At 45.4% G+C, this 20,203-nt stretch overlaps 1 protein-coding gene across 1 annotated transcript in view; it reads left to right on the top strand.

Moving 5' to 3' along the window:
* LOC147018574 (guanine nucleotide-binding protein-like 3) overlaps positions 1-20,203 on the top strand; it is a 78,594-nt gene that overhangs the window by 56,980 nt on the left and 1,411 nt on the right. Inside the window, exons 14-15 of the mRNA XM_085898363.1 lie at positions 3,432-3,739; positions 6,879-6,918. Coding sequence (XP_085754489.1) covers positions 3,432-3,739; positions 6,879-6,918 — 348 coding nt within the window. The remainder of the gene's footprint in view (positions 1-3,431; positions 3,740-6,878; positions 6,919-20,203) is intronic.

The following is a 20,203-nucleotide window of genomic DNA, read 5'->3' on the forward strand; positions in this document are numbered from 1 at the left end:
ACAGTACACAGTCTGGGATTGTGGAAGAGCTAGAACATAAAGTGGATCAGGTTGTAACAAAACAAATCGAACAGTGGGAGGGGGTGGGGTTGGGATGGGACATCAACAGCACTGTTTAATGATAAAGTCCAGGGAGATTTGGACAAATAATGGATATGGGGAGGAAAGAGGAGTATGTATGGGAGGATGCATGGTGTGGACAAGATGGATACAGAAGCAAGATCTCTGGAAAGAAGAACTGGAGATTTAGAAAGAGGTTGGCTTGGCAGTCTCTGTGGGTGGGGGATGGTGGTAACGGGGCCAGAAAAGATCATGGTTTTGGATGGGGGGGGTGATCTGAGATGGTGGTGAACAGCTGCTTTGAAGATGGGGGTGGGGGGGGGAGAATGACATTGAGAATAATGTGGAAGTTGTTTCCACAGGTGGGAAAAATGAGGAGCTGATGAGTGGAGGTGAGCAGTGATTCTAGATTTTGGGGGTCTCACCAGAAGAGGGTTGATGGTAGACTGCATGCGCCCTGCAGATGCCTGAAGAGGACAAAACACAGAAAGAACAGATGGGGAAAGACCAGAAAGGTGGTGGAAGAAGAATGAGAGACCACCAACTTGTTTGCGATGAGAAAGTCGTCGCTTCATCGTGGGAGATTCCAATGATCTTGAAAGCCTTGGTTTCCACACTGTTGAGCTGAGTAAGGTGTGAGGCAGGGGTGCCAGCCTTGAGGGGAGAAAGGTACTCCATCAAGCTGTGGATAAAGACCTTGTAAGTGAATAGAAGTTCAGGTGTGTCGAGGAAGGAAATTGTACGATGCAGGATTCCCAGTCAGTGACTAGCTTTGGAGGCCAAATTAGAAATGTGGTTTGCCCAAGAAAGATCATGGCTGATAGTGAGACCCAGGAGATTGAGTGACTTTACCTCCTCAAGAGTATTGGTGAGAAAGTAGATGGGAGGGTTTGCCATTCAGTCCTTTCTTTCGGAGAGAGCGACAGTGAGGCTGAGATTTGTCAGGATTGAAAGACATATTCCCAGTGTTTGACCAGCTTGTGATTTTAGCAAGGTCTGAAGAGTGGGAAGGGGTTGCTGTTTGCCTGTGTGAATGATGATGGATGTCACGGCAAAGGGTGGAGTCATCAGAAAATAGATAAAGAGGATTTTCCAGAGTCTGAGAAATCATTAATGAAGATTAGGAATAGGATGAGGCCAAGAACACTGCCTTTAGATACTTCAGTGTTTACAGGGAGACGAGGTAAGAGGATTCTGTTGAGAGCCACTCATTGGTTATGAGTCGAGGAAGTCAGGAAGTTATTTGTGGAGAGAATTTGGAGAGCAAGGTGATTGCAGACTGCATTGAAATCTCAAGATATGTTTGGAGAGATGTCCCTGATCTCAGGTCTGACATTGAGGGCCTCCATCCATTCTTGAAACAGCAAGAGCAACATGTCCATGATAGTTGGAGAAAAGGAAGGATTTTATTTAAACTGTGATGGATTATATGACCTTGCTTATTCTTGGAAGTAAGCGAATCTGTCTGTACCGAAAGGGATCAAATTTAGTGGTGTACCATGTGCGCAATCCATTACCTTTTTATGGTGGATTGCAATCCAATCCCTTCCTGATGTTGAAAAAGGATAAATTTTAAATGGTTCATGAAGCACCTTGATCCATCGATGATGTTGTAGTGGCCGGTTAGGTTAATCCCCCCACCCCCCAGACCCAATTGTCGTGGACGGGCGGTTAACACCGACCAGGCCGGATCTCCGAACGGTTTCCCTGAGTGGCGAACATGTGATTCTCAGAGATTATGGTGCACGTGGGAGGGGCATGGGCGGCAAACACACATACACGACGGAAGCACAGCGTAAGGGGTTTATCTTGATCCCAGAACAAATGGGCAACACAAGCAACTTAAAATAAACACTGTGGTTTAATGAAAATAGATCAAATATTTTCAATGGTAATAATTCAAAATGTAATAATAAAAGGTGAGGTAAATTAAAGCTTAAGGTCAAGGCACCTCCACACACGGACTTTAATACAAAGGAAAAGCAAAATAAAAGAAAATCCTCCCTTTATTCTGGCACTTAGCTTTGTCCAGAGATGGTCTTTTATGAACTTGGTGATCGAGCCGGTGTGGGAAGATGCGCCCAAAATGGCGCCAAGCCGCTCTCTGCGGTCATGTACATGAGATAATTCATGAAGCAGTATTCAACGCCAGGGCTCACCAACCGCTGTGCAGCTTCTCATGAACAAATGTATCGAATGTTCCTCTTTCACACGAGGTCTGCTCACAACGATTGCCCACCTTCCTCCTTGAACACACAATGGGATAACGACAAGTTCGCTGAGAAGTGCACTCCTCTTCTTCTCTTTCTCATCATTGTACTACTTAGTGACTCAGCCAAACAGGAATGGCTCACGTCTTGCCGAGCACGTTGCAAATTCACCATCACGAACACAAGAATCGCGCAGCCATTTCGTCGTGCCGAGAGGGGAGCAAAAACGAGATCGATCGTGTCCTCCACCAACTCTGCCCTCTCAACTGTCCGCTCCTCGAACCTCACTTTTCCTTTTCTGACTCTGACGTCACGCCCATTACGTCCACTCCGGGGGCGTGGTGTCACCTGCCGTGACCCTTGGAGGCGGGGATTTATACCTGCTTGGATATGCGGCTCTGTTATAATTATTATTATTATTATTATTATTTTTGTTATAAGAACGTAATTCTTCTATTGCTGGCTTGTAAATGCAAAAACATCGGAAAAGGTCACAGGGGGCAATTACATACTGGGCGAAATTGGCCTTGATCCTGACCTAATTAACACAGCACCACCCCCTGTGTGGTAATAAGCAACACTTAAGCTCACAGTTTCCCCATTTAATTTACGAGATGTCTCCGACATGTCCACAGACCAAGCAACTCTATACAATGCTAACTTTGCTCCGAAATTCCTCCATCGACCCCCACAACTGTAACAATATATTTGAAGTATCATATGCATCAGTTCAGCGGTTCTGAATAACATCTCTGAATTTTTTTTCCAAAAATCAAACTGGCTGTCAAGATAGATCATCAATGGGTCAGGGTTCTTTATCATTTCTCAAGAGTGGGAAGGTAATGGATTGCGATAGAAAACTGGTATGTATCCGTTATAGGTTATTGTAATTATGATTTGAACACTTGTGGCCATATCCCTTGAGTCATTCTTTAGCAACCAAAGACTATTGCTTATTTTAATGAAAACAGCTTTTTGTTTGTTTGTAGTTATGCTGTTTTTTAAAATGCTAAATTTGAATGTGTTAGGTTCCTTTTTTGTACTCGAAGTGCTTTGAAAGCTTTGATAGTTGACAGCAACTTCACTTTTATCTTTAGTTGCTATGTTCATTCACTCTTCCCCATCCTCCCATCCCACCTCTTCCTACATTTTGTCTTCCAGGCCTGAAAGCCTCTTGTCAGACAAATCCCATCCTTCTGACCTCACCAGGTCCCACTTGTGGGATTCTAATGGTCGAGGATGTCTCGGATGGTAAAGCGTTGGAGTGTCAAAGCATTGAGCAAGTGCACAGCATTGAAAAAGCAAGTGAAGATGAAGAAACATATGATTGTGATGAGGAGGAAGATGAGGCTGAAACAGATTTGTGGGAAGATTGTGAAGAACTGGATGAGGAGGTAGACAAAGATGTTGGCGATGAAGACGAATCTGATGAAGTTGGGCAAGTTGAAACATCCGAGGATATTGAAAAGGTGAGCATTACAGAGGTACCTAAAACTATGGGTGTGAGGAAGAATTGAAAAGCTAAAGTATTGGGGGGAGGGGAGGGGTTGGTGTGAGAATGATAAAGATGAGGTGTGACAGCATTGCATAAAGGGATTACAGAAGACAAGGCTGTGCATTTTTAAATGGTCTCGGCCTGCACCATTTCGCATCACGTTCATGGCTGTCTTAGCATCATGTTACTTTTGTTTTGGGCTCAGAGTTGATTAACAGGTATATTGACTAACTTTGCTGGAGTAGTGTTTATCGATTGTCTTGTTCATCAAATTTTGTGTTTGGTCTGGTGGGGAATTTGTGTTTGCATAAAAAATTATTTGCAGTCGATATTGGTGAAGTTTTTTTTTTTTTTTTTTGATGACTCGCAGAGCCTACCCGTTGCTTCACTGACGGACAAATGAATTGTTGAATTTGCCAAAACTTTTGTGTGAGAATGAGAAGGAAGGAAAGAAATTTACCCATGCATCGCGTGCTTTAACTCCTCACCCTCACCCCAACCCCCTCCCCCCGTCAGCATCCTCACGTCCCGCTCCTCCCTTGCCCTCCGTTCAACCTGATGCCCCTTCCCGCAAGAAATGTCTCGCACACGATGACAGATTTTAACAGGCCCCTCCGCTTTTGTTTTTTTTTCCCCTCTCGGAAGTGGGGGGGGGGGTGGGGGGAGAAAAGAAACAAATTTACATTTACCCATGTGAAGAGTGCTTCAGCCTCAACATTGCCCAGGTTTAAAAAAATAATAATAAAAGGAAATTGTAATACCCTCCATCACCACCACTAGGTGGTGCTACACAGTACATATCAACTGAGAATTTATGCCCCCCACATCCTTGTGTGAGGCCGTGGCCACATCGCTAATCCCCCCCCCCCCGGCCAAACACACACACACACACACACACACACACACACACACACACACACACACACACACACACACACACACACACAGTTGTGCGTACCCCAAGTTTGGAGTTTGTAACTTGAAAGATGTGGCTGTGCATAAGGAACAAGATAGGATAGATAGACAGACAATTTTTATATATACACAATTGTTTCGGCCATGGGTACCGAATGTATTATGAGGGTGTTGATCCTCGTTTCTCCTCGGAAGAACCGGACCTGGGTCCACCCCTCCCAATTAACTTTGTGTTATGGTGGGTTGCTTTAGAACCACTAACGCCAATCAGTTAACCACGAGTTCCAGTGTCCACCGTCTAATTTGCCGTTTAACTGGAGGTCACGTGGCCTCCTGACCGGAGAACGTGCCCTCGACGATGCACCAATCTTATCTTGATTAGATCTTAAGTCAGGCGCCTGAGCGTTTACCGCTGGTGCATGCCGACTGATGGGTTGATTAGTTTGGGAATTACCTCCCAGTCTATCTAGGTTTGGGCAATACTGGATCAATGGAAGGAAAGGACAAGCACGGCCAGGTTGAAACATCAACAAGGAATATATTATTAAGAAAAATAAATAAACAGTACTGAAGAACTTTTTATTTCCTTGTGATGTAAATGGATGGATTCAAATCAATTGAAATAATTTCAAACAAACAAAGACTTCAACAGGCATTGATAGACAAACACAAAGAGCAGATGCTTATCACTCTTCCTTACTTAACAATTAAACTCGAGACATGGGTACACAGCAGATCATTCAAGGGGAAAAGAAATCCGGTCTTGGCTTACCAAGGAAGAGGTCATCGTGCTTCTACTAAAATGTGGGAGTGTGCCTTGGTGCACTGCCAGCGCCCTGTCTCACCAAGCGCCCACCCGCAAACAGGCTCGAACACCAATTGACATCACATCATCATCCCCAGGAACCAGGGACAACAATAATCAGGTACGCCAAGAGCCAGGTTTAACAGGAACCAGCAGGAATGGTGAAACCGTCACGAGCTATTAGGAGCTGTAACTATGGGCAAGAGCTGTAAGGAACCGCCACCAACTGTAACCAATGGCAGGAGCTATTGGCAACCGTCACTAACAGTCAGAAAGGCTGTCTTCCAATCCTTTTTATTGGTGACCAGTGTGGCTGGAGCTTCAGCAGACTTCAGCCAAATCCAGCTTGCCAATTGGTGCATTGCTGCACGTGACCTCCAACTGTCAACCCCTGCGATCATTCCTTCCCCACCATTGAACAAGTTGCAACTCCCAAATAACACAGGCCTGGTCCACGACCCCATGTTCGGGGTACTCGACTGGTGCCAGAGGGCGGCCACCTGCCAGAACCGCGAAGCGAAAATGCGGGGTGCCCACAAAACGCCAATGGCGGCCATTGCCTCCCCGTTCGGCATGACATGAGCAGGAGCCAGCCAATGTCCATGGAGCTGCCGAACGGGGCCTCGGGTGTCGATGGAGAAAGGCGGATGCAAAACGTCGGTAAAAGAGGTGGGCGTCGAACGTCAATGGAAAAAGGTGGATGCATGAGATAAATGATCCACACCCATGTTTGACCGCCAGAACAAACTGTCCAGAAAAAGCTTGTGGTGTGTTTAATCAAATATCCTGTAAGTCCAAAGTGTAAATAAATCGTCTATTTCCAAGCCAATGCGTCCTGATGGAAAGGGGTAGAATGAGTCTCCGTTGGGCAAACGGCTCTCTCACGTGCATGAACGTTTGTCGTAAAGAGGAAATGGTTCTCCCATAAGAAAGAATGGGAACCTATTCGATACCCTTCTCCAATGCATCAAAGAGACAGAATCCCACCAGACAAGGGAATGGGTCAATTCTGGACATGCATTTATGGAAATAACTGTCTGAGGACCTGCATGTTGTGTGCATTAGTCAGATCTGATTCTGAAATCCATAACTATATTTAACTACATATATATATATATATATATATATATATATATATATATATATATATATATATATATATATATATATATATATATATATATATATATATATATATATATATATATATATATATATATATATATATATAGTCCTCAAGATTATTTGCATTATGACATCTGCAGTTGTTCAAACATATTTTATTGCATGTACTGTATTGTTATTTTCATTTTTACTTCATGGTTGCAGGTATATCTTGATGAATTTTGGGACATGGAAATATTGTTTGTAACAAGTGTGGTCTTATTTTCAGGTGTTGAAAGAAAGGTGCTTGAAAGACGCTGATATTAAAGGTAAATTGCTTTACCTGGACTTTATTACCAATTCCACAGCAGAATTTCAAATCCTAAAACAATTAATTTATTCTTGAATGATGCAATCTGTTGCTCAGTGACATTAATTTTTCGAAATTGTGTGATCCATTCCAAGAGGTTTTATAAATTGAACCATTTACTTTTTTCTTCCATATTCACAAGTTCACTTCTTACAAAATTTGCCAGGCAAGCATTTTGCAACATCCTGATCCAACGACATGTCAATTTTGAACAGTAATTAATTGTTATCAAGTAGATATGACAAGTAATTGCTTTTCTTCAAGAAATGGATTGAAATGCAAAACTGCAGCTTGTAATGTCGTTTACCGTTTGTGAGCGACGCGTTAATTTCACCAGGGAATTGACGTAACCCAACTGATGAAGGCTACCATTCACTTTAGACTCTTTGTCATAGCTGTGACAACACCGTATCCGATCCTGGTTAGCATCTGTGTCCAGTAGGGTGGTTCAAAGCTTTGACGTTCCAATTTTTTTTTAATGCAACACCTCCCCAAAACGTTCTATATAATGAGAAAATAATTCATTAAACAAAAAATCATTTCAATCAAAGAACATTTGAAGGTCGCCACCGGCTTTTGGAAGTTTCACCCTTGCATGCTTATAATATATTGTGTGTGTGTGTGTGTGTGTGTGTGTGTGTGTGTGTGTGTGTGTGTGTGTGTGTGTGTGTGTGTGTGTCAGTCAAAGGGCGGAGGAGCTCCTTGTGAGCCAACGGTCATCCATATCTCGTGACCAACTGTGTCTGCGGATGTCCTCCTGCAGTTGGGTTACTTTTTTATCAGGAGGTTGGTGGCAGGATTTGCACTCCGGCCACGTAAAACCCTTCATTCCGCAAAACACAAAAACGCAAAAAAAATCTGAAAACCCACTGCATGGGAGTACTTCCTGTGCAGCTTCCCTTCGCAGAGCAGCTCACTGGATGATGGGATTGGGGCAAAGCCTTTGGGACCCCCAATCTTTGATGATAGGAGGGAAACCACGGGGTAACATCCCTGGGTCAGATTGCGGGAGAGTGTGTCGGAGTGGTGCTGAGGTGTCGTCCACCAGACGGCGGTCTCCTTGGGTTAACCTGAGGCGGTCCTTTCAGGTGGGTGCCTGGAATGTCCTATCCCTAAGAGAGGATGATCACCTGTCTGTTATCATCTCAGCTCAAGCGTTTGGACATCGGGATTGCAGCTCTCTCTGAGGTTCGGAGACCGGATTGCGGCGAGATAATGGTGGGTGGTTACACCTACTATTGGTCTGGTCGCTTTGATGGTTACCATACCCAAGGAGTTGCTGTAGCTGTGTCCAATAAGCTGACCCCAATGATAATTGAGGTAACACCGGTCAACGAGCGTATTATTAGATTAAGGATTCGTCACTCCTGAGGTGTCATTTCCTTGGTCTCTGTTTATGCTCCGACTGAGGCGAGTGATCTGACCGTGAAGGATGCATTCTACGCCACGCTAGAGTCTGTGGTTGATCAGTGCCCCAGACGAGATACACTTCTAGTCTTGGGGGGATTTCAATGCATCGACTGGAACTGATAGGGATGGTTATGAGGTGTGTTGGTCCCCATGGGTCAGGAACTATGAACCAGAATAGCACTAAGTTCCTTGACTTTGCAAGTAGTCATGGACTTAGGGTGGCTGGTTCATGGTTTCAGCGCCCACAAGCTCATCGCTGGACTTGGTATTCCAACGCTGGCGGTGCGGCAAAGGAGATTGACCATGTCCTCATTGATGGTGGCTGGAGGATGATCCAGAACTGCAGGGTCGACCAGAGTGCTCAGTTCCTCAATACTGACCACAGGCTTGTTGTAGCAACTCTAAAGCTGCACCTTAAATCCTGGAGAATGGTACCATCCCAGCCTAGGCTGGATGTTGGCAAGCTCAGGGATGAGAGAGTAGCTGAGGAGTTTGCGAACAGGTTGAGTGGACACTTGGGGGGTCTGGGTGCTTTGGGGGGTCCTGAAGAGTTGTGGAGCGCCTTCAAGACCACCATCCTTGATGTTGCCGGTGGATGTCTTGGAACTCACCGTAGGGCAAAGAAGAATTTTGTCTCTCAAGGGACACTGGATACCATTGACCAGAGTCGCAGGGCCAGGCTGAATGGCAGAGCTGAGCTGTTCAGGGAGCTGAGGCGTAAAACTGTAAGTGCACTGAGGGTGGACAAGGAGGCCTATGTGCGAGGAATCTGTGAGGGGGTAGAGCATCACCTGTGGACAGGTGATTCTCGTCCCGCTTACAGGGGAATTCGCACATTGCGTTCATCCAAGCCCATCCCTTGGAGCACTGCAGTTAGAGCAGAGAGTGGTAGGCTCTTGACAGAGGTGTCTGAAGTGAAGGCCCGCTGGGCCGGTTACTTTGAGCGGTTGTACCAGGCTGATCCCCCAGCTGTCGAGTTGGACGTCAAGGGTGTTACAATCCCTGTTGCTGACCCTCAGATCAACTGTGGTCCACCTTCGCTTGTGGAAACACGGGCTGCGGTGAACCGGTTGAAACAGGGCAGAGCTCCAGGGATCTGTGGCATCCATGCTGAACTTCTCAAGGCTGGTGGAAATGCTGCACTCGTGTCGTTGCATGCAGTTTTGTGCTCTGCCTGGAACACAGGCATCATCCCAACTGATTGGAAGAGGGGCCTTGTTGTTCCTCTCTGGAAAGGGAAGGGTGATCGCCAAGACTGCAACAACTACCGTGGGGTGACGCTGCTCTCAGTGCCGGGCAAGGTCTTTGCTCGGATAACTCTTGATAGGGTTCGCCACCATGTGCTTGAGCACCAGCGTCCAGAGCAGTCAGGCTTTACACCAAAGAGGTCAACGATTGACCGTGTCCTTGCTCTTCCTGTCCTCACCGAACGCAGACGAGAGTTTCGGCAGGGGCTGCTTGCAGCCTTTGTTGATCTCTGTAAAGTGTTTGATTCCGTGAATCGGGATGCCCTCTGGAGGATTCTTGATCTTCGTGGGGTGCCACCAAAACTGATCGATCTGATGTCTGAACTCTACTCTGGTACTGAGAGTGCTGTGAAGTGTGGTGGTACCATCTCTGACTTATTTCCAGTTGTTACTGCAGTTCGTCAGGGGTGTGTACTGGCCCCCACACTTTTCAGCACTTGTATGGACTGGATTTTAGGGAGGATGTCGGAGAGATCAAGCTGCGGTTCATCGTTTGGGAATGTCAAGATCTCGGACCTTGATTTTGCAGATGATGCAGTCATCTTTGTGGAGACCTTGGATATCCTTTTGGGGGCCCTCGAGGTGCTGAATGAGGAGTCGGAGCCGCTGGGATTACGGGTTTCTTGGGTCAAAACTAAGATCCAGGCTTTCGGTGACATCTTGGATGCTGCTGTCCTGCTTGTGTATGTTTGTGGTGAGGATGTTGAGGTCGTGGAGAGATTCACTTACATTGGCAGTGATATTCATGTCTCGGCTGGCTGTGAGTCAGAGGTCAATAGACGTCTGGGTCGGGCCTGGGGAGTCATGGATTCACTGGATCATGGGGTGTGGCGCTGCCGGTACCTGTGCGGGAGGACGAAAGTCCGAGTCTTCAGGTCCTTGGTACATCCAGTCTTGCTCTATGGATGCGAGACTTGGGCTCTGACCAAGGATCTGAGACGGAGACTTAATTCCTTTGGTACCAGGTCTCTTTGGAGAATCCTTGGCTATCGCTTGTCGGATTTTGTGTCCAACGAGCGGTTGCTGAGAGAGACTCTCTCTCTCAGCGGTTGCTGAGAGAGAGAGAGACTGAGAGAGACCTGCTGCAACCATGAGGCACGTGGTCGGCCCACTGGCCTCCTCCACTCATGAGACTCCCTCGCTGAGAGAATCTGGTGAGCAGGATCGGCATCAGGAAAACGAGCCACATGTCCATACAGCCGCAACTGACGCTCACGGACTATGCAGGTAACAAATCTCATCCGAGTCTCTCTCAGCAACCGCTCGTTGGACACAAAATCCGACCAGCGATAGCCAAGGATTCTCCGAAGACACCTGGTACCAAAGGAATTAAGTCTCCGTCTCAGATCCTTGGTCAGAGTCCAAGTCTCGCACCCATAGAGCAAGACTGGAAGTACCAAGGACCTGAAGACTCGGACTTTCGTCCTCCCGCACAGGTACCGGCAGCGCCACACCCCATGATCCAGTGAATCCATGACTCCCCAGGCCCGACCCAGACGTCTATTGACCTCTGACTCGCAGCCAGCAGAGACATGAATATCACTGCCAAGGTAAGTGAATCTCTCCACGACCTCAACATCCTCACCACAAACAGACACAGACAGGACAGCAGCATCCAAGATGTCACCGAAAGCCTGGATCTTAGTTTTGACCCAAGAAACCCGTAATCCCAGCGGCTCCGACTCCTCATTCAGCACTTCGAGGGCCCCCAAGAGGATGTCTGAAGTCTCCGCAAAGATGACTGCATCGTCTGCAAAATCAAGGTCCGAGATCTTGATATTCCCAAACGATGCACCGCAACTTGATCTCTCCGACATCCTCCCTAAAATCCAGTCCATACAAGTGCTGAAAAGTGTGGGGGCAAGTACACATCCCTGACGAACTCCAGTAACAACTGGAAATAAGTCAGAGATGGTACCACCACACTTCACAGCACTCTCAGTACCAGAGTAGAGTTCAGACATCAGATCGATCAGTTTTGGTGGCACCCCACGAAGACCAAGAATCCTCCAGAGGACATCCCGATTCACTGAATCGAACGCTTTACAGAGATCAACATAGGCTGCAAGCAGCCCCTGCCGAAACTCTCGTCTGCGTTCGGTGAGGACACGAAGGGCAAGGATACGGTCAATCGTTGACCTCTTTGGTGTAAAGCCTGACTGCTCTGGACGCTGGTGCTCAAGCAGATGGTGGCGAACCCTATCAAGAATTATCCGAGTAAAGACCTTGCCCGGCACTGAGAGCAGCGTCACCCCTCGGTAGTTGTTGCAGTCTTGGCGATCACCCTTCCCTTTCCAGAGAGGGACAACAAGGCCCCTCTTCCAGTCAGTTGGGATGATGCCTGTGTTCCAGGCAGAGCACAAAACTGCATGCAACGACGCGAGTGCAGTATTTCCACCAGCCTTGAGAAGTTCGGCATGGATGCCACAAATCCCTGGAGCTTTGCCCCGTTTCAACTGGTTCACCGCAGCCCGTGTTTCCACAAGCGAAGGTGGACCACAGTTGATTCGAGGGTCAGCAACAGGGATTGTAACACCCTTGACGTCCAACTCGACAGCTGGGGGATCAGCCTGGTACAACCGCTCAAAGTAACCGGCCCAGCGGGCCTTCACTTCAGACACCTCTGTCAAGAGCCTACCACTCTCTGCTCTAACTGCAGTGCTCCGAGGGATGGGCTTGGATGAACGTAATGCGCGAATTCCCCTGTAAGCGGGACGAGAATCACCTGTCCACAGGTGATGCTCTACCCCCTCACAGATTCCTCGCACATAGGCCTCCTTGTCCACCCTCGGTGCACGTACAGTTTTACGCCTCAGCTCTCTGAACAGCTCAGCTCTGCCATTCAGCCTGGCCCTGCAACTCTGGTCAATGGTATCCAGTGTCCCTTGAGAGACAAAATTCTTCTTTGCCCTGCGGTGAGTTCCAAGACATCCACCGGCAACATCAAGGACGGTGGTCTTGAAGGCGCTCCACAACTCTTCAGGACCCCCCAAAGCACCCAGACCCCCCAAGTGTCCACTCAGCCTGTTCGCAAACTCCTCAGCTACTCTCTCATCCCTGAGCTTGGCAACATCCATCCTAGGCTGGGATGGTACCATTCTCCAGGATTTAAGGTGCAGCTTTAGAGTTGCTACAACAAGCCTGTGGTCAGTATTGAGGAACTGAGCACTCCGGTAGACCCTGCAGTTCTGGATCATCCTCCAACGACCGTCAATGAGGACATGGTCAATCTCCTTTCCCACACCGCCAGCGTTGGAATACCAAGTCCAGCGATGAGCTTGTGGGCGCTGAAACCATGAACCAGCCACCCTAAGTCCATGACTTCTTGCAAAGTCAAGGAACTTAGTGCTATTCTGGTTCATAGTTCCTGACCCATGGGGACCAACACACACCTCATAACCATCCCTATCAGTTCCAGTCGATGCATTGAAATCCCCCAAGACTAGAAGTGTATCTCGTCTGGGGCACTGATCAACCACAGACTCGAGTGTGGCGTAGAATGCATCCTTCACGGTGAGATCACTCGCCTCAGTCAGAGCATAAACAGAGACCAGGGAAATGACACCTAAGGAGTGACGAATCCTTAATCTCATAATACGCTCGTTGACCGGTGTTACCTCAATTATCATTGGGGTCAGCTTATTGGACACAGCTACAGCAACTCCTTGGGTATGGTAACCATCAAAGTGACCAGACCAATAGTAGGTGTAACCACCCACCATTATCTCGCCGCAATCCGGTCTCCGAACCTCAGAGAGAGCTGCAATCCCGATGTCCAAACGCTTGAGCTCAGGTGATCATCCTCTCTTAGGGATAGGACATTCCAGGCACCCACCCGAAGGGACCGCCTCAGGTTAACCCAAGGAGACCGCCGTCTGGTGGACGACACCTCAGCACCACTCCGACACGCTCTCCCGCAATCTGACCCAGGGATGTTACCCCGTGGTTTCCCTCCTATCAAAGATTGGGGGTCCCGAAGGCTTTGCCCCAATCCCGTCATCCGGTGAGCTGCCCTGCGAAGGGAAGCTGCACAGGAGGTACTCCCACGGAGTGGGTTTTCAGATTTTTTTTTGCGTTTTTGCGTTTTGCGGAATGAAGGGTTTTACGGTGGCCGGAGTGCAAATCCTGCCACCAACCTCCTAATAAGAAGTGACCCAACTGCAGGAGGACGTCTGCAGATACAGTTGGGCACTAGATATGGATGGCCGTTGGCTCACAAGGAGCTCTTCTGCCCTTTGAGTTCAGGCAATTAAGCAGAAATATTTGGTCAACCTCTCACAAATTGCAACAAAAGCAAACTCAACAGATTTTGATTCCTGGATATGTCCTCAGTGACAGAAAAAAAGTCCTTAGGGATCCTCCGGGGGGGGGGGGGAGGAGAAAGTCCTGAAATCATGGAAATCCAACATGGCCGCCACCCTGCTTTGGGGAAAATGAGAAAATTGTAAAGATTTCTATTTTAATATGTAAATATTTGCTTTTCTGCATTTTAATTGTTTCTAGTTATGGTCAGTATATTGATATACAAGAATAATTATAAAAAAGTGAAATGTATTGTGGGTAAAATAAAAAATTATAGCTTTTTTGTCCAAAAAATGTTAATTTTTTTGTCCTGAAAAAAATATATATTTACCTGATACTGATTTTGGCTCCTGGACAAAAAAAAAGTTGAAGACACAAGATGAAATCAAGTCTATGGCAATACAATACAATTGTGTAAATCATTGAAACATGACATAATTCACAATTCCACTCGGGGCAATCACATCTGCCTGACGAAGGTTTCGAAATGAAAATGAAAATTTGCATTAAACTCAGAAACTACATCCATTATAAACTTACTATACATGTTGAGAAAAATCAAGCATATTAAAGTTCGAACTCGACAATGTCGTCATCATCCTCATCATTGTCACATGGAGTGTTTGTGCAGCCAGAGCCCCTGCAGTTTCCACAAGCTGGAGTGCACTCAATGTTGTGCTTCTTGCATGTGCATCTCATGGTGCTACATTCAGCCTGGCAGTTGCACCTAATGACAACTAACATCTTTTCAGGAGCTGGAGCTATTGATGTCTGAAGTGGCACAAAACCCTCGTCACCACTTCTGCCAACCCCAGTCTGTCGGAAGAAGTTCATCTGCATATCCCTTCCATTCTTGGTCTTGCAGATACACGCGCAGGCTGTGATACTTTGCTGTTTCTGATGTTGGTGGTAACGTCTGTGGTTGCACGTGAGAGGAGCTCCAAGCCACCTTGTCCCAGTACCGCTGATACCGGAGGGTGTCCAGGGTGTCAGTTGACTTTCCGTTGTAGATTATCACCAATGTTTTTTTCTTCTGCATCTGCCACATCACATACGGAAGCTGGATATGTATCAAAAACCTTGGCCTTCTCACGGAATGTGTTGTTTGCTTTGAACTTTTTGATGAAGCTCCCTTTCCAATCCCATGAAGACGAGATGTCGTGTCGCACCCAAGAACTGCATGTAGAAACAGAATGTGCTTGCATCTGTCTGTATCAATCATTTTTTGTAGCCTTGATGTTCCAGATGCGAGGCTTCTTCGTGTTCTTCTTTGGCTCAGGACAAACGAAGAGGTCATGGGATTCTAAGCTTGTATGGTAGCATAGGAGGATGAGGAGGTCTGTGTCATCACCAACTAACACAGTGTTGGTGACAGTAGCAGACTGCATGGCCTTCAGTACAATCAGGAGATCAGCATCCCCTGAGGCATGGTGTGCCTCACAGTTCTTCTGAAGCTCTTCACTCAACATAAAAATGAATCGCTGTTTATTCTGCTTATTGGCAAGAAACTGTTCCTTCTTCATTGTGAGACCCGTGTCAGCTGTAAATGACACAGTAGTGCCAGCATTCCCTTTAGACAGTCTCTGGTGTGTCATGTCCTTCGTGTTGGTACTCTCATAACCATCAAACACGACTCTGGCATCTCCATACTTCTTCGTGACATAATCAGTGTACTGGTGGCATATGTCTCTGTATGTCGATCCACGAGACCATGGAATGCGTTGAACAAGTGCCCCGCCATCCAAAACATACTGTTGCCCATCATTGGGGATATCGGCTGGGACATCGGATCCAAGAAGATTCCAGATGGGATCAGCAAAGACTGGCTTGTGTGCTTCTCGGAGTTGAAGAGAGGAATCAAAGAGGCCTGGTGGATAGCTGCACAGTTCATATTTGAAGGCCGACTCCAGTTCTTCTGCTGTCTGTGCAACAGTGATCAATCTCTGGAAGAGGAGTTGTGGGTCAACCTGGACTTGCTCTCCATCAATCTTGACAGATGACTTCATGCCGAGGGTGACAACTTGGTCTTTCCTCTTAAATGTGTACTCTGCAGGTGTTTTCCCATTCATAGATTTCAATATTTTGGCTCCTACAGCATGTGCTGTATCGACGTTGACGGTGGGGTGTGCATGAACTCCAGTGGCAATGTTCCGCAGACGTGGATCACTACTGAACGGATTCCGTTCCTGTAAATACTGAAGAGCTGATAGTGTGTCCTTCCAGTCACGAGATTGTCTTGCCTTGGTCATGTCCTTCTTCTGCTCTCCAGTGTTGTCGTTCACACCTGTGAGCTCCTGCATTGCCTGGTTTATTTCTGCACAGGCAGGCATTGATAGTAGCCATACCAGCCGTTGTTGCTCTGTCATTCCTCGCCCTCGTGTGAGCCCCCCACTGGTCTTCAAACTTCTCATCAGAACTTGTTTGATGATCAGGTCAGATGAAAGACCTGCCCACAGGCGATCACTTCGTCGAACCACATGAAACCCCTCATCAAAACGTTGTTGGACATTGGGATGTTGAGTTTTGAGGTTGGACATCTGCTGCAGATACACTCTTGCAGATTTGGCATACAGGTTGTGGCCCGAGGCTGCCAGGTAAGGCAGCATTTCCTGGATGGCCTGTAGATGTAGTGCCCAGTTCCCAGTGCGCTCTGCCCGGATGCATTTGTGTAGAATGTCGAGCACAGCGTTTCTCAACCTTTTTACCCTTGTGGAACCCTTGAAATAGTTTTCATGTCTCAGGGAACCCCTGCACAAAAATTATTATATACCATTATTAATATCTCGTTCTTTTATATTTTTATCGTAGTTCACGTGGTAAATATAATATTTTTTTTCGGATAACTGGTTTAAGGAAAAAATGGCCCCCTTTTTGTCAAATTTATTGGCAATGAAAAAAAAACATTCTGCTCGTTTGAGTCAGTCACTCAATGATGCACGAATCCGCCGCGTACAGGACGTCCACTAACCATTGAGGGCGGTTTCACAGTGGCGCCATATAGACATCGTTAAATACTTTCCATATGGTTGTTATAATTGTAAATAATATTAGAGGTTGAAGCCTCCATTATAGTAACCAAGGAGTTTCCAACAATATGCCGTACGTGTATAGTAAAATTACGAATATTAAATCAAACAAAAACTACTCAAAAATACATTAGCCTATTTATTATTGTTTCTCGCGGAACCCCTTGCGACCTCTTGAGGAACCCTAGGGTTCCGGGAACCCCGGTTGAGAAACACTGGTCAAGCATATCCACATGCTGAAGTTCTAGAAGATATCTTTGCAGACTCGGCATGCTTCTGAAGGTGGTCTTTGATTGATTCGTTTCAAGATGTCAGACTTGCATACTTCTTCCGACAGACTGGGGTTGGCAGAAGTGTGACGAGGGTTTTGTGCCACTTCAGACATCAATAGCTCCAGCTCCTGAAAAGATGTTACGTGTCATTAGGTGCAACTGCCAGGCTGAATGTAGCACCATGAGATGCACATGCAAGAAGCACAACATTGAGTGCACTCCAGCTTGTGGAAACTGCAGGGGCTCTGGCTGCACAAACACTCCATGTGACAATGATGAGGATGATGATGACGACATTGTCGAGTTCTAATTTTAATACGCTTGATTTTTCTCAACATGTATAGTAAGTTTATAATGGATGTAGTTTCTGAGTTTAATGCAAATTTTCATTTTCATTTCGAAACCTTCGTCAGGCAGATGTGATTGCCCCGAGTGGAATTGTGAATTTTGTCATGTTTCAATGATTTACATAATTATGTTGTATTGCCATAGACTTGATTTCATCTTGTGTTTTCAACGTTTCTTTTTTTTGGCCCAGGAGCCAAAATCAGTATCGCGTAAATTTTTTTTTCGGGACAAAAAATTGACATTTTTGGGAAAAAAAGCTATAATTTTTTATTTTACCCACAATGCATTTCACTTCTTTGTTATTATTCTTGTATATCAATATACTGACCATAACTAGAAACAATTAGAATGCAGAAAAACATATTTTTACATATTAAAATAGAAATCTTTACAATTTTCTCATTTTCCCCGAAGCCGGGTGGCGACCATATTGGATTTCCATGATTTCAGGACTTTCTCCCCCCCCCCCCCCCCGGAGGATCCCTAAGGACTTTTTTTCTGTCACTGAGGACATATCCATGAATCAAAATCTGTTGAGTTTGCTTTTGTTGCAATTTGTGGGAGGTCATCTGACATTTTGACTGTTCTATATATACTGTATATGTATGTGTATATGTATATATATATATATATATATATATATATATATATATATATATATATATATATATATATATATATATTTGGTTATATAGTTATATTTTTGTGTATATATGTATATTATATACTGTATATGTGTATATATATTTAGTTAGTTATATAGATATATTTTTGTGTATATATGTATATTATATACTGTATATGTATATATATATATATATATATATTTATGTGTCTATATGTGTATTATATACGGTGTGTGTGTATATATGTATATATATATATATATATATTTAGTTATATAGATATATTTATGTGTATATATATATATATATATATATATATATATATATATATATATATATATATATATATATATATATATATATATATATATATATATTTGTGGAGTATATAAATATAGGCTCTTGCTTTTGGTTCAAAGCCTCCATCCACTGCTGTGTCAGGAGGAGTAACATCTCCAAGGTGGAAAAATCAGGTCAGAAGCTTGCTCTCAGAGATAAAGAGAAGAGAAGAGAAGAGAAGAGATGGTGTCTGAGGTTGGCCACAATGATGGATTCACCTTGATTGTGTGGAGGGACTCTACATTGCCATCAGTGGGGTTTGCCTTCCAGTAGGAGAATGCAAGTTACTTTCTTGCGATGGTTTCAACACATGCATCAGGGTCAGGATGATGGAATGGACTTGCGAAGAAGATAAATTGGTCTTTTGAAGAAGCATTTTCAGGAATAGTCAGTGTTGAGGCGATTTTATGATGGACCAGTCTTAACTGCTGTGAGCAGTTTATAGGCCAGACAATCGGCTTTATCAAATTGCCATACACATGTGCGTCTTACACGTTTTCTAGTAACTGCTCAAGAGGCACATCGTTTTACCAACACATGGTCAGAAGGGCCGAGAGGATCTGATAAGCTGACAAATTTGAGGAAAAGCTTGACAAGACTGAAGAAAAACTTGACACGCACCAATAATGGATGGTTTCTATTTGGGGAGATATGTTTATACAAGGGTTGAGATTCTGAATTGTACTGAACATGAAAGGGGAGCAGGTTCAAAACTACCAAACATTATGGGGGGAAAGGGGTTGGACATGCACAAGGAGGAAAGAGGAACAACACAAAGATAAGGAAGGGAATGGGAAAGAATTAGCATCTGTTTAAGAGATCATCGGTGACCATATACGGTATTGATGGGCAGTGAATTTGAAAGGAGGACAAGGAAACAGACACAGGGAGATGAACGGAGGGTTTCTCGAGGAATGTATGCAACCTGAGGTGTTTTGTATGGGGTAGAGGTATGCGAGGAAGGATGAGCAAAGCCTAATGCAAGCTTGTAAAAACTGGAGAACCCACCAATTTGCCACTGGTGGAAGAGTGGCAGTCCTTGGAAATCCTCCTGCCTTGAGACTGCAACTCAACAGCTACATGCTCTGCACACTCTTTTTTAACAAGTTAGGTGGTGGGAGGACCTTCATGCTTCTCTTCTTCCTTTAACCATGTTTCGTACACCTTTCCAACTCTCAAATATCTACCTTGTCTTCTGTCACACTATTCTTTGTCATCTCCTGTCTTGTCTTGCACTCTCCCTGCTCAGTGCCATGTTTCAACTCCTGACTCCAACCCTCGCACTCAGCAGAGATCGTCAACTCGGTGTGACTGATCTAGTTGTACAGAGACCCAATCAGACCAGCCATTGAGGCCAACTGATGTCCAAAAACTCCATTCCTACTTCCTTTCCCTTTTGAACCACTGGTCCATCAATATCAGAGGTCTGTGCTTTAATTTCACATCTGTCTGTACAGGCTGCAGCAGCCAACCCTGATATTGTATCTACAAAAACTCATGGGTACAATCTACAATCAGCAATCAAAGTAAAAAAAAGAAGTCTATTCTGAATCGTATCTTCATCTTTTGAAGTAGATTACTTGGAGAACGAGCAATATTTCCACCAAGGAAGAACCGGAACCAGAAGTATTTGTACTCTGAATGGAATTGTCATAACAAACATACACTATAACA

This window comes from Eptatretus burgeri, chromosome 10 (genome assembly GCF_056783735.1).
Source record: "Eptatretus burgeri isolate ZD-2024b chromosome 10, Ebu_testis_v1, whole genome shotgun sequence".
NCBI classification, from domain to species: domain Eukaryota; kingdom Metazoa; phylum Chordata; class Myxini; order Myxiniformes; family Myxinidae; genus Eptatretus; species Eptatretus burgeri.